This window comes from Myotis lucifugus, unplaced genomic scaffold, assembly GCF_000147115.1.
Source record: "Myotis lucifugus unplaced genomic scaffold, Myoluc2.0 scaffold_97, whole genome shotgun sequence".
Lineage (NCBI taxonomy): Eukaryota > Metazoa > Chordata > Mammalia > Chiroptera > Vespertilionidae > Myotis > Myotis lucifugus.
In genome coordinates, this window is record NW_005871145.1 from 3,004,797 (window position 1) to 3,018,335 (window position 13,539).

General features: G+C 45.5%; 1 protein-coding gene across 14 annotated transcripts in view; it reads right to left on the reverse strand.

Annotated features, from left to right (window-relative positions):
• MADD (MAP kinase activating death domain) overlaps positions 1 to 13,539 on the reverse strand; it is a 37,835-nt gene that overhangs the window by 7,608 nt on the left and 16,688 nt on the right. For 6 of the 14 annotated variants that reach the window (XM_023756611.1, XM_023756622.1, XM_023756612.1 and 3 more), the window contains 11 exons: positions 13,254 to 13,440; positions 13,010 to 13,160; positions 12,490 to 12,696; positions 9,777 to 9,895; positions 8,876 to 8,959; positions 8,418 to 8,576; positions 6,122 to 6,230; positions 5,435 to 5,555; positions 5,230 to 5,335; positions 3,261 to 3,371; positions 1,615 to 1,722 (listed from right to left, as the gene is read on the reverse strand). In XM_023756611.1, the coding sequence (XP_023612379.1) occupies positions 1,615 to 1,722; positions 3,261 to 3,371; positions 5,230 to 5,335; positions 5,435 to 5,555; positions 6,122 to 6,230; positions 8,418 to 8,576; positions 8,876 to 8,959; positions 9,777 to 9,895; positions 12,490 to 12,696; positions 13,010 to 13,160; positions 13,254 to 13,440 (1,462 nt within the window). The remainder of the gene's footprint in view (positions 1 to 1,614; positions 1,723 to 3,260; positions 3,372 to 5,229; positions 5,336 to 5,434; positions 5,556 to 6,121; positions 6,231 to 8,417; positions 8,577 to 8,875; positions 8,960 to 9,776; positions 9,896 to 12,489; positions 12,697 to 13,009; positions 13,161 to 13,253; positions 13,441 to 13,539) is intronic. The other 8 variants (XM_023756623.1, XM_023756617.1, XM_023756615.1 and 5 more) reach the window with 5 other exon arrangements.

Below are 13,539 nucleotides of genomic sequence, written 5' to 3' on the forward strand. Positions count from 1 at the left end.
CTTCTCTCACAATGCTCATCGCACTTTATGACACTGCTTATTTCATTATCTGACGTCTGAAAGGGCTTGTCAACTCTGCAAGGGCAGCAGAAACCACGTCTCCCTTATTCACTGCTGAAAGTCCACGTCCAGCAGAGTGCCTACCATATAATGCGTGCTCCATAAACATGAGGTGAGTAAATAAGGAGCATACAAGACTACCAGATTTAATTGATTACCTAAGAGTTTACTGGGCTCCTAAAAGCCTTATGAAGAAAAGATCCAAAGTAGCTGAGTAAGAGTCAGAAACCTGGGTTCTACCCCAGTCTAACTCAGTTTTTTTCCATGTGGAAAATGGAGAATACTGTTCCATTCTCCATAATCCTTGAAGAACATCTTGTAAAGGAGAGGGGCAAGTATTTAGGAGAACACCTAATTTCTAGCCTAGGGAGATGATGGTAATAATATGTCATACTCGCCTATGCTGCTGGTGTAGGTGCAAACTGGCATAGTTTTAGGAATGGCAACTTGGCAGAATCTATCAAAATTTTAAATGTATATAACCTTGATTCAGAAATTTCACACTAAGAATCGATCTTATAGGAATTATCTTTTTTAAAACTTTTTTAAAGAATAGTTTGATTTTAAGTGAGAAAGGAAGAAGAGAGAAACATCTATGTGAGAGCATAACATGGGTCGGCTGCCTCCTATATGCCCCCTATCGGGGATCAAGCCCACAACCCAGGCACGTGCCCTGACCGGGAATTGAACCAGCAACCTTTCAGTGCATGGGATGATGCCCAATCCACTGAGCCACCGGCCAGGGCTATCCTACAGAAATTCTCATGTGAGTGTGCAGAGATACATATTCAAGGATATTCAATGAAGCATTGTTTAAAAAAAAATAGGTGGTGCCCTGGCTGGTGTGGCTCTGTTGGTTGGAGCGTTGTCTAGTACATCAAAAGGTTCTGGAAATTCTTAGATAAACCTACACATGTATGAAATGAAGCAGGCACAGCATCATTCATAGTAGGTTATTAGCAACAGCAAAAATCTGGAAGAAAACCAAGGGTACACATATACCAACTGGTTAAATGAACTATGGTACAGCCACACAGTGAAATACTATGCAGCTATGGAAAGAATGAAAAGGCTCTTTTTTTTAAAACTGATGTTGAAGGTCTCCAGGATATGTTTAATGAAAAAAGGTACAGATCAGGGATAGATACAATGTGCTAAGAAAGAAGAAAAATAAGAATCTATGTTCAGATTTTATTGTGTTTGTGTAAAAAAACTGGAAGACACAAAGGGAACCAATAAAAGTGGTTACGTATAAGAGGAAGGGGGAGGTGGATATAGATAAGAATGAGAGCAAGGCTTCCCAATGTATGTATCATTTTATGTTGTTCTGACTTATGGATAATGTGACTATATCATCTATTATATAAACATAAATATGTGAAAGAAATGATGGGGAATAACTATTATATTATTTGCATAAGAACCTGACAATTTAATGCTAAATGGATCATGAAAGTGAATGAGATAAATGGTAAAATATCCTGGCATCAGTTCTAGGAGTTCCTTGGGACATTCAAATGTTCCTTTGGGCCTCTAGCATGAGCCAGCACCTACCTCCATAAAAAAGATATCTCCATTTGTGTCTGTCCCTGCATGTACCACAAATGTCTGCTTCTTCATGTGCCGGCTACCACTGGACCGGACAGAGAGATCACGGCCATTCTGAGGAAAGAGAGATCTTTTAGGGACGTCCATACATACATCCCTCTCACAGAGCGCCAAGAATCCCCCATTCAGCAATTAAATCCATATCAGCTTTCTTAGTAGCGTGCTATCTGCTGGCCATTGGCCACCAGGGAAGTGTTCTCAAATTTTTTGGTCTCAGCACTCCTATACCCCTTAAAAATCACTGACAACCCCCAAAAGCTTATGAATAATAAGTTGAAGCATAGTAATATAAATAACTATGTAAATATAAATATAACTGTTTTGGTAAAACAGTTATATTTCCCAAAACAAAAATTAGAAGGATGGCACTGCTTTAATTTTTTGCAAATCTCTTTAAAGTTTGGTTTAATAAAAAAATAGCTGGATCCTCATATCTGCTTCTGCATTCAATCTGTTGTGATATATTGCTTAGGTGAAGACATACAGAGAAAACCTGGCCTCACAGATATATATTTGGAAAGGGGAGGAGTATTTTAATAGTCTTCCCAGATAAATATGCACATCCTTCTTTGATACTGTACCAAAACTTGAGAAGTAGCAATTTCTAAAAAACTTGGTTGCAATGTGGAATTGAAAACACATCAGTGAACAGTCTGTACTTTGTTAAAAATCCATTTTTCTGCCTCACATTTTGAGGATCTTAATAAGGGATCTGCTCTGCTCTTTTACCTATACTTGAGTTTGTAACATCACACATTAGTCATTTGTAAAATACTGGTTCATCAAGTTATGCAGTTCTTCTGAATGTTGACATATTTCATAATATCAAATATCCACACTTATTAACATCATCATCAATCACATTAGAAAAGTGTTTAAATATCCGGAAGCTTCACGTTTAAGTGCCAGACCCAACACTGAATAACCATAGTGTGTTAGCCATTCTTCCGAGTAAAATGATGTCCCATGAACAATGCTGCCAGTTCACCTTGCAACTCAAATGGTCACAACTGCTTTTCCTTGAAGCGATCATATTTTGGCTTACAGTAGAAATATTTTATGCAAATTTCTCATTTTGTCACATAGAATATTACAAAGATATATAATCAAGGATCAGATGCAATAAAATTAATTTTAACTGCTTTCATCAAGGACATTCTTTTGTTTTAACTGAGAATGCAATGCATGGAAGTGAGGACCACAGTGGCCACTGGCATGATTTGGTGCCACTGCCTTCATTGTGTTAAGGCACAGTGGTTTTACCCACCATCAGTGCAAATGCCAACCAGTAAAAAAGGCAAATAACATTTTAGTATTCTTATGAAAATAGTTTTCACCTGGTGGACCCTCAGGGGTCCATGGACCACGTGTTAAATGGCTGCACTAGCCATTTAGTACAGAGAATCCTATCATAGAACAGAAAGGCTAAGGCCTCACGTAGAGTAATTCTATTTTCAAAATTGGGGACTTTGAACATATGCAAGCCTAGAAATGGCCAGTGGGAAGCCTCTGCATGAGGCCACGAGGCCCAAGCCTGGGAGGCTGGCAAGTGCCGTGGAAGGGAACCTAAGGAACAGCCCCGAGATGCTTACCAGGTTGGCCAGCTGATCAAGTACTTCATTGATTTGCTGGCTGTACACAAGCCCAATATGGGACTTTCCCATCAGGCGCCTCACCTTCTTCCGGATTTCATTCTTCTGTACCTGGGAAGCCAAAAGAGGATCTTTCTAAGGGATCTGCTCTGCTCTCAGCTTAGGTAGGGGGAATGCACAGGTAAGTTTCCTATTGTCTGCGAGAAGTGTATCTCTAACAGACCATATCACTGAATAGGAGAGAAAACATTCCACTGTGTATTCTGCCAGAAAAACCCTGGTCTGTCTCTCGGTGGCTTCGGTAGAGAAGTGGCTTTCAGAGCAGTTCTGGTTTAAGTGACTGGGGCTTAAGGGGACACTTCTTTCCTATCCCCAACCAATACTGTACCATTCATCCCTGATGGGGCCCTAAAAGCCCCCCGGGGTTCCTTAGAATATAATTCACAAACAGTGACTTAGAGTAGCAACATTGTGTACTCACTCATAGCCAAGACACCTTAGGGCAGTGGTCAGCAAACTCATTCATCAACAGAGCCAAATATCAACAGTACAACGACTGAAATTTCTTTTGAGAGCCAAATTTTTTAAACTTAAACTATATAGGTAGGTACATTGTTATTAACTTAATTAGGGTACTCCTAAGCTGGCCTTTGCTAAAAACGTCCTCAATCTGATTGAGGTACGTTCGCTGAGGTCGACCCCTTCCAACTCTCCCATCCACACTCGTCTTGTATACTTGTTTCGTCTATCTCTTCGTTCATCCTCTCTATATGTCCAAACCATTTCAACATACCTTTCTCAATCCTCGACACTACATCTTCTTTCACTCCACAACGTTCCCTAAAATTAACTTAATAAACTTTACTTTTGTCACCCACACGCAATTTGTGGATGCGACTAGCACTAACCACTGCACATGAGACTGCTGACTGACTGGCTCACTCAACTCTGCATGAATCGCGCGCACCTCCCCCGCGCTGCGTATTCCATGGCCCGCCTGCGCCGTGTCTCCCATAGCCCAACTGACCGACACTCCCCCCCCCCCTCCCCCCGACTTACTTCTTCAAAATAGACTCGCCCAGGCCGAAAACCAACTTCTGCGCATGGGCCACGAAGTTTCAATCGCACTGTACATGCGCGCCCGCACGTGGTATTTTGTGGAAGAGCCACACTCAAGGGGCCAAAGAGCCACATGTGGCTCGCGAGCCGAGGTTTGCCGACCACTGCCTTAGGGTCAGCACCCTTTCCCAACCAGAGGTAACTGGAACCCTTCCAGTTCAACAGAGTAGAGTGAGACTTACAACAGAAAATGAAACAAACTAAGAGGGCCTACCTGGAGGGCATTCTCTATATTTGATCAACCAATCCCTGCACATTTAGAGAGGCTGGGAGAACAGGGGGAGGAGAAACCCAGGGACTCATTGTCAAAACAACTCTCTTCTACTCACCAAGTCCCTTAACTCTTCTATTTGGTAACATACTTTCCCCACAGCTATAAACACCAAGTACAACCATGTCAAACTAGAACCTACCATTACTTTTTAAATAAGTAACCCTTTTTATATCTATGGAAATTTCTATGATAAAGGGCTAGTGCTAAAAAGTGAATCCTGAGAATCCTTTTTAAACTTTTTAGAACCAACTACTTAAAACATTTTTTTAATTCATTGTATTCTGTGGGAAGCTCTACTGGAATCCTAAAACTATTTAGCAAAGGAACCCCATTTAAAATTCAAAGGAAACAAATGGGTTGGAATCATCAATCACCTTTGCAATCTTTCTTAGCACAACAGCCTGCCAGCTTCAGATAAATGAAGCACGTGTGAGCTGCAGAGAGGCCTGAGACTTTCGATCAGAAAGAGAGCCCTAGTGAGATGTTCTGTCAGCTCCCCAACTGCCCCAGAATTCACATGATGGGCATGAGCCTTGCCCGTCAGCAGCAGCTAGGCATAAGCAAAATCGACGCTACCTTCATCAGCAGCATATAGGAGATCAGGTTGTGCAAAAGCGTGGCCAGCAAACGATCTTCATCATCCTCGAGGCGTTTCCGGTCATGCTCTCCCAGTGACAGGTACCTAAGCAGGAGACCAGGGACAAGTCAGCCCTCAGGTGGGAGACCACAGAACCAACTACGAAAAGGCTGAATTTTCCCAAGGATTTCCTAAGCCTCATACCTGTCTATCATCTCCTGGGGACCCTGGTCCATACCCATCCCTTCTCTCTCCAACATCACAGCATCTAAGAACGCATCTTCCCAGAACTGCATTTGGTCCCATAACGTAGAACGCTCTTTACCTGTGTAGGATAGAGGTCTTTAGGGGCTTATACAACATTTAAAGAATATAGTTGGCAACCAAAATGGAGTAAACTCCAGTAAAAGGGAGTCATTACAAATTCCAAAGCAAAGGAAACCTGAGCCTCTCCACCCCAGATCTAGAGCCCAACTGCCTCCAAGTGAGGCCCAATCCCCCAAGCAGGAGGGATGAACACAGCACACAAAGAAAGGTGGTTACTCATAGAAAAGGTCTCCATAGCAGCATCCTCTAACTGGTCCCACATCGATCCTTTGTCCCTTCCTGCCAGTTTGCAAGCAGGAAGGACCATGGTAGCAAGAAAGGAAAGAAAGGAAGACAGAAACACAGAGGCTATTGATTAATACCAAGATCCAATCTCTTCTAGAAAGTTTCACCCACCGCTTCTTCCAGACCCAGTAAGTCACCTGCTTCAGACGTAAAAATGCCCTCTAACATCAGCATTGAGATCAGCAAAGAGCCAAGCAGCTACTTGTTCAGTGCCACCCTCTCCCCCCGGCTGAGTCCAGCTTCCTTCCAGTGCCAGCGACCTTCCGGTCTGTTTCTCACCTATGAGTCCCTCGTAGAGATAGACTCGCTGGCTTACATCTTCATAAGAGCGAACCGGGCTGCCCGCCAGCTTCTCCCTTACGCTCGGCTTCAAGCTGTGGGCTTTACCCTGCAGAGAAGAGGTAACAGGTCAGCCACCTAAGGCACTAATGAATAGGGGCAAAGGAAACCAAGCAGCTCATTTAGAGACTCACCCACCAATCACCACCATCGACAACACATCCTCCCAGAGCCCTCCTTCTGCTACTCGGGATTGGACCAGAAGTTGATCTGATAATGCTGCTTTCTGTTACTGCCCCCTAAACATGCAATCAAGTTTTCACTCTGACTTATCTTTACTCTTAAGTCTCTAGAAGACTCTGCCCTAAACACAGAAACAAAAACATGCAGATTCTCTATAGCAGCATGATGCAGTAGAAAGAACACTTGGTTTGAAGTCAGCCTGAGCAAGGTTCACAGCTCTGCCTCTTACTGGCTGTGTGAGCTTAGGCATGAAATTTAGCTTCTCTGAGTCTCATTTTCCACCTGAAAAAAGGAAGGTCATAATACTTACCTCATGGAACTATTATAGGAATTAAATCAGAAAATACATAGAAAGCACTTAACAGTGCCTGGCACATGGTTGCTATTCGATAAATGTTAATTTTCTCTTTTCTACCATCTCAGAAATATCTGCCCCTTAGATATACCACTAACTTTTATCTGCCACTTCTGCAATATTAGACTTTATATTCATTCAAAAAAGACTTTCAACTGGGTAAGAGGTAGGTTTCATGCCCATTTCACAAAGCATACAACAGCATAAGCAGAGATGCAACTGATCACAGTTATTAGGCAAATCTAATTAGTGTGTCTAAATGCCAGCCTCCTGGTTCACAGCGCAATTCCTTGTTCAATGGACCATACCAACTTACTATAATTTATTTCCTGCTAAGACAGCCATTTTTGAGCCAAGAAATTTAGGTAACTGCTCTCAGCTATTCAACTGTATGAAGAATCCTTGCCAACCAGCACAGAACAAGAAGAATTTGTCCCAGGAAGGTGCCAGGAAAGACAGCACACAGCTGAATGGCTTCTTGCAAGACTGCCCTCCATAACACCCAGCTTAACCTCCAGAATGGAGGTGCATTAGACAGATTTATACACTCTTCTTAAAATGGTCTGTTTAGACTCAGGGAGAGTTAAGGTCCACCAACCTGAATGGCTCTGCTGACTCTAGGTCCTATTCCTTATGTTCACTCTGGGATGTCACTTGCTCTATTAGAAACACTTATGCAGGAGCCATGGGGTGGGAATGATCATTCCCATGCTCCTCACAGACCAAAGATAAGGCCCTATGAGCACTTGTAGAGAAAGTGGTCAGTGTATCAGAGTGCCTAACATCCGCTGCCTGAAGTAGCAGTACATACTGAAAAGCAGTGTATCTAGCCTGGCCGGTGTGGCTCAGTGGTGGAGTGTCGACCCATGCACAAGGAGGTCACTGGTTTGATTCCTGGTCAGGGCACATGCCCAGATTGTGGGCTTAATCCCCAGCAGGGGGTAGGCAAGAGGCAGCTGATCGATCGATCATCGATGTCTCTCTCTCTCTAAAATCAATAAAAACATATTTTTAAAAGAGAAAAGCAGTGTGTCTAAAGACAAGGACTAAAATAATTTAATTCCAACTGATCATGGCTTATTGTGTGATTAGGGCAAGTTCTTCTTTTCCTAAGGCTTTCCCCCCCACTTACCTGTCAGGAGAGATTAGTCACAGCAATACACTGAATTGCAAATTTCTTGAGAGTGAACATCATGCCTTATTTATCTGGTTTTTTTTCCAGTACAGAATTTGGCATTGAGTAAATCACTTAATAGGTGTTATTAATGAAAAAAAATTCACGTAACTGTTAGGAATATACTAAAAGAAATGTCATTTTAAGGTGCTATGTAAATAGAGCAGTGACCAGAATAAAACTAGACTAGTCCATGAAATAAGCCAACTGATACTAGATGAGAGCTATAACAGACGTTGCCACAAAGGTATCACTTTTTTAAACATAGGGTTTATTGCTAGATAGGACTCCAGGCCCTTATCTAACTCATCAATGATGCAGGAGAGGGTTCTAAAAGCCCCAGATCATGGAGTCGAATGACTGTTAAAGCCTTAAGAAACATTTTCTTTAAAGTCAAATAGATGAGGCTATCCATTCCTTACTTCCTCTTTTACTTCTGACTGCCTCCTAACTTTTCATTCTTTTCTACAACTCCCCTCCCCCCACGTAAAAACAGTCTCCTTTTGTTAGTAAACAAAGCTTACAAAGATGGCGCTGGTGGCAGAGTTGGTCTCAATTTCACTATCGGACAAAGTGCCCCGAGAGCTTGTCAAGCGGGTGCTTCCCTCGCCACCTGGTCCATCGCCTGCATTGCTGCTCAAGTCACTGTCGGCTCCAAGGGTCTCCCCAGAACTATTACTCACCTGGAAAGGAAACAAGGTAGTGAGGGATATTCCCCGGGGAGGGTCCCAGAAATGCCAAACTGAGAGCTCTGTGCTGCCATCAAGAAGTCCCCCCTTTCAAAGGTGAGCCAGTGCCTCTGCAAGTACCTTCTTGACACGAGGAGGAGAAGCCCTAGGTGAAACCTCCGGGCCTGATCCCGTGTACAGACCTATGACAGGTGGGCATCTCCACCATGAGAACCAAGCTGACCTGAGACTAACCGCAGCCTCCACAGGAGCCCACCCCCACCCACCAAGATGCCAGTGTGGTGTTCCCCTACCACGGTGCTAACTTCAGAATCCTGACTGGAGCTTCGGATCATGACGGCTGGGCTCACACCGATGACAGAGTCTGGGTCCGTCCTCTGAAAGAAGACACAGGGCCTCAGACACACGAGGGGAGGTGTCCAACCTACTCTCAGTTTCCCTAAGAAATACTGTATCTTCTTCCTTCTCCCCATCCCCACCCTTCTACTATCCTTTTTCTTAATATAAAATATATATGACTTACATAATAAGAACAATAATAAACACTAAAGTAGTACATGCTCACTACAGAAAATACATGAAAGAATAAGGAAACAAAAATAAGCCATGAACTGACCCCTTACATTAATCACTGTCAAGTCTTTAGTTTACTTCCTTTTCGTCTTTTCTATATACATTTTAAAAGCAAAATGGGAATCATACAGTATATACCTTTGTCAACATTTTCCCATGTCACTAAATTTTTTAAAATACAGTTAACAGAGCTCTGGCTGGGTAGTTCGGTTGGTTGGAGTGTCATCCCATGCACCAAAGGGTTGTGGGTTCAATTCCTGGTCAGGATGCGTATGGGAGGCAGCTGATCAATGTTTCTCTCTCACATCGATGTTTCTCTCTCTCTCTCTCTCTCTCTCTCTCTCTCTCTCTCTCCCTCCCTCTCTCCCTCCCTTCCTCCCTTCCTCACTTCCTCCCTCCCTCCCTCCCTCTTCCTCTCTCTCTCTAAAGTCAATAAACATATCCTTGGGTGAGAATTAAAATATATTTAATGTATACTAATATTACATTACATGGATATATTATACTTATGTCATCATTCCCCTATTATTGACTATTTATGTTGTTTCTTGTCTTTGGTTTTTGTTTTAACTTAAAGAAGTATTTTGAGATAGCACATCATTATCAATAAGGGTCACACACCTGGGAACCAGATGTTAGGCTCACACCACTATCTGCGCTGATCTGGGACTTTTTCTCTTCCGTCTCGCCAAGGTCAAAGGCAGGTTTGAGTACTTCAGGCCCTGAGTAGGGGAAGACGTCTGTTACTCAGTACACAAAGGCTAGGGGCAGGCCGGGAAGGGAGTGGGGCAGCAGCGCGGCCTGGACCCCATCACCTTTCCAGGGACTGCCCCCTCGGGCCCCACTGACAGAATAGTCTCCAGATGCCTTACGACCCAAGTAGGAAAAACAAGACTTGGTCTCAAGGGGTTCTGCAGCCATCTTCTCAACCTGAGACCATTCTGAACACATCACCCAAAAACAGAAAAGCTCCACAAACAAACGTCTAAACCACACGCCACTGCACCCAGGTGCAGCTCCACCGGGGCCTCCAGGTCACTCAGTGCTTCCCAAACCAACGTGGCCAAAGGGGCGAGAAAAGGATGGGCCCAATGAGATCAAGAAACCCCAGCTGTTTCCATGGACACTGCTCACCCCCACCCTACAACTCCCACATGTTAGATAAAATCCGCTCCCCTTTCCCCACCCACCCTCAATGATATGGCAGAAGGACAGAATGACGGAAAGCAAGAAAGCGTGCCTAGGCAAGCCACCAGAGAGAGCTGGGAAGCTACAGACTCACACGGAGGGACAGCAACCATCTCTGCCAACTGTGCCCACAGGCCTTCTAATGGGTGAGGGAGGTATCAGCCAATGAGGGGCATGAAATAGGCAAGCGTTCTCCCCACCGACGACTCGGAAGCAATAGAGAACCACGTTCTAAGGGGCTTTACTCAGTAGACGCCTCAATTTCAGTCTGAGTGCTGAGGGGAGGGGCGGGGGACGCACCCTACGAGCCACACACCTGAGCCACATACCACCTGCCTGCTGTCCCTCCAAATACCCCCCTAGAGCAAATTTGGGGTGGGGCTGACAAAGGGAGCCTGCCCCAATGGGCCTGGGGAGTTGGCAGGTATGGGAGACTTGGGAACGGGAAGGGGGCGTTTGTTCCTTACTCTGTTTTTCCATAGCTTTTTGCTTTTTCACTTCCTGGTGCTTGTTCCACAATTCTACCCCAGATGCAATGTAAGCAGGAGAGAAAGACAGACAGAGTCAGAGGCTGGTCAGGCAGACGAAATGGAAACCCACCCACCCAAGTTGGTTCAGTTTCAGGCATAAGATCACAAACCAAGAGATAAAAAGAGATCTTCATTTGTGGGGATTAAACTCGTGAAATCAGGACTCCAAATGTCTAACCCTAACCTCAACGTGGCAGTAAAGAGCCTGCAGAGCCTTAGAGCCTGGAGGGCCTCTTCCGGAGCTCCTTGGTCTTGGCCAGAGGAAACGGACCCTAAAGAGGCCGAGCAGTCCCTCAAGATCATGTGACTTGGGATGAGGTTAAACTTCCACCACAGCACACTCTCTCTGCCCAATGAGCTGGGCAAAGGCACATTTTAAAGATTTCAGATGAGACAGATGACCACCTCGAGCGGCCAACGGGATTTCAGAAGCACGAGCACCGATCTGTTTCATCCACTGGACTGGACCGAGGTCACTCATGCAAGCAGTGGGCATCCCTCCTTGTTGCTACCAAAAAACCCAACTCACCCTCAGAATCAGAGCCTGTCCTGGTAAGAGACCCACTCTTAGCCAGACACCTGGGAACCCAGTAGCGTAACAGAGACTATTGAATGTCAGGCATAGCCTCTTAGCAGGGGTAAAGAAGAGAGCAGCGATCAGAGCGATTGTTTTCCTGGAAGAACGTTAAGAGTCCACTTGGTCCAGTCCCCTTGTTTCCCAGATGAGGAGACAGAGACCCCGAGAGGGAGAGTGATTTGCCCAAAGTCACATTCCTGGTTGAGGGCAGGTCATTATTTTTCCGGAAACATCACTTCAGGCAGGAGAAAGGGCTGATCTGGCTAGAGAAGTGTAACACCCTGAAAAGGACACTGGTTCCTCATGAGCATTTATGGAAGCCTAAGGCAACTGCTAATGGTTGTGGCAAAGAGGCATCAGTTAGAAGCACACTGCCCGGGGACCTAGAACTGGAAAAAGAACCTAGAACCTACGTGACCTTGAGTCAAACCGAGGTGACACCCAGAGAGCTCCCTAGGCTCTGCCTTAGTGGGAACTGAGAAACATGGAATGTAAACAAGTTCCAGTGAGGAAAGTTTTAAAGAAAAGCTGACTCAGAAACCTATACCCTGAGGTTCAGAGCCCATGAGAATGGGATTGCCGGACACACCCCGGAGGAGCCAATTTGAGGGCAGTGTAATGGTTGGATGGGGGGAAACTGGCTTTAGAGACCCAGATAATCATAATTCTGTTGCCTCAAGATGCATCTATACACTTCCTTACAGCTTCCAGGAGCTCACGTGGCCTCTCCACCATGTGAAGAAATCCAGAAGCAAACAAACACAGAGACCAGGGCACAGCTCAGACTCCCTGCAGGAGGCCTCCCTGGGCCCCCTAAGAAAATCTCCCATGTGAAGATGTGGGTGGGGGTGGCTGCAAATGAAGCATGAGGGATAGAGAAGTGTAAAGAAGTACCATTAGAAATGGACACAGGTCTACCTCCCTCTCTAGAGAGCAAAGCATGGGAAAGAGAAAGGCAGGATTCTGGATGGATTGAGAGGAGAGAGGAATATCTAAGACACCAGAACCCCTCCAATACACCAAACACAGCGATACATACCAACAGATGCTACAAAATTCTCTTCCTTTAAACTCCTGGTATCTAGTTCCTTAGGACCCTTTCCTGTAGCACTTGGTGCCCGAGGCCCCAGCTGGGGAACTCTCAGCTGTGCCGTAGCCTTTGGGTCCCCCCGACCAGCCAGGCCAGGATCCTTGCCAACTGGTGTATTCACGCTCTCTGTTGGACTTCTCTTACGCTTGTCTGGTTCTGAGGAAAAGATTGAATATAGGAAGAGGTCATAGGAGAAAGTGAGTGCCAATCAGGGTAGGGAAGTGTGCTGGGGGAAGCAGGAATACAGGAGGACGTGGAATGGAAGAAGTGCAAGGAAAGAAAAACAACATCTTATTTTTCATGATAGGAAGACACCCACTGCACATAAACATGCCCTGGAAAATGAAATCCCAGAGCCTGGTGGGAAACAGCTTGGCTCTGGGAATTTTGTCAAGGGACAAGTTTCTTTCCTTCGGAGACAAGCGGGAGAGCTGTGGACGGCACGCTGCCCCGCTGGCACAATCCCTACCTTTGCTGTAGTAGTGGGTCTGAGCGATCTCCAGAAGCCCAAAGATGCTGGCCATGCCGCCCAGACCTGCATGGGTATAGGACTGCTCCAGACTGAGCACCGTGCACTTGAGCAGGTCTAACATTCCCTTGTACACCTTTCGACTGATCTCCTGCAACAATAATCCAGGGGCTAGAGTTGGCAAAATTGCCTGTGGTGTCCACATCCTCTTCCCAGTTGATTCCAGCTCCCAGCCAACACTGACCACGTCGGGGATGAGATCCTGCCGGGCATCGTCCTCGGACTGCACCGTGCGGTTCAGCTTGCTCAGGACAAAGACCCTCAGCTGCTCGCTCTCCAGCAGCCGTCGCACCTTCTTCATGTTGAGCCAGCCAACGCCCTGGCCATCCAGCACGCTGTGCACCACCTCCTTCAGGAACTGCTGGTTCTCACTGTGGGTTCCACATACCACTTCTGTGGTCATCAGCTCCTTTGCAGAGCATCCCACCTTCCACCAGCCACGTGTCCAGATGTCCCAGTCCACAGCATCC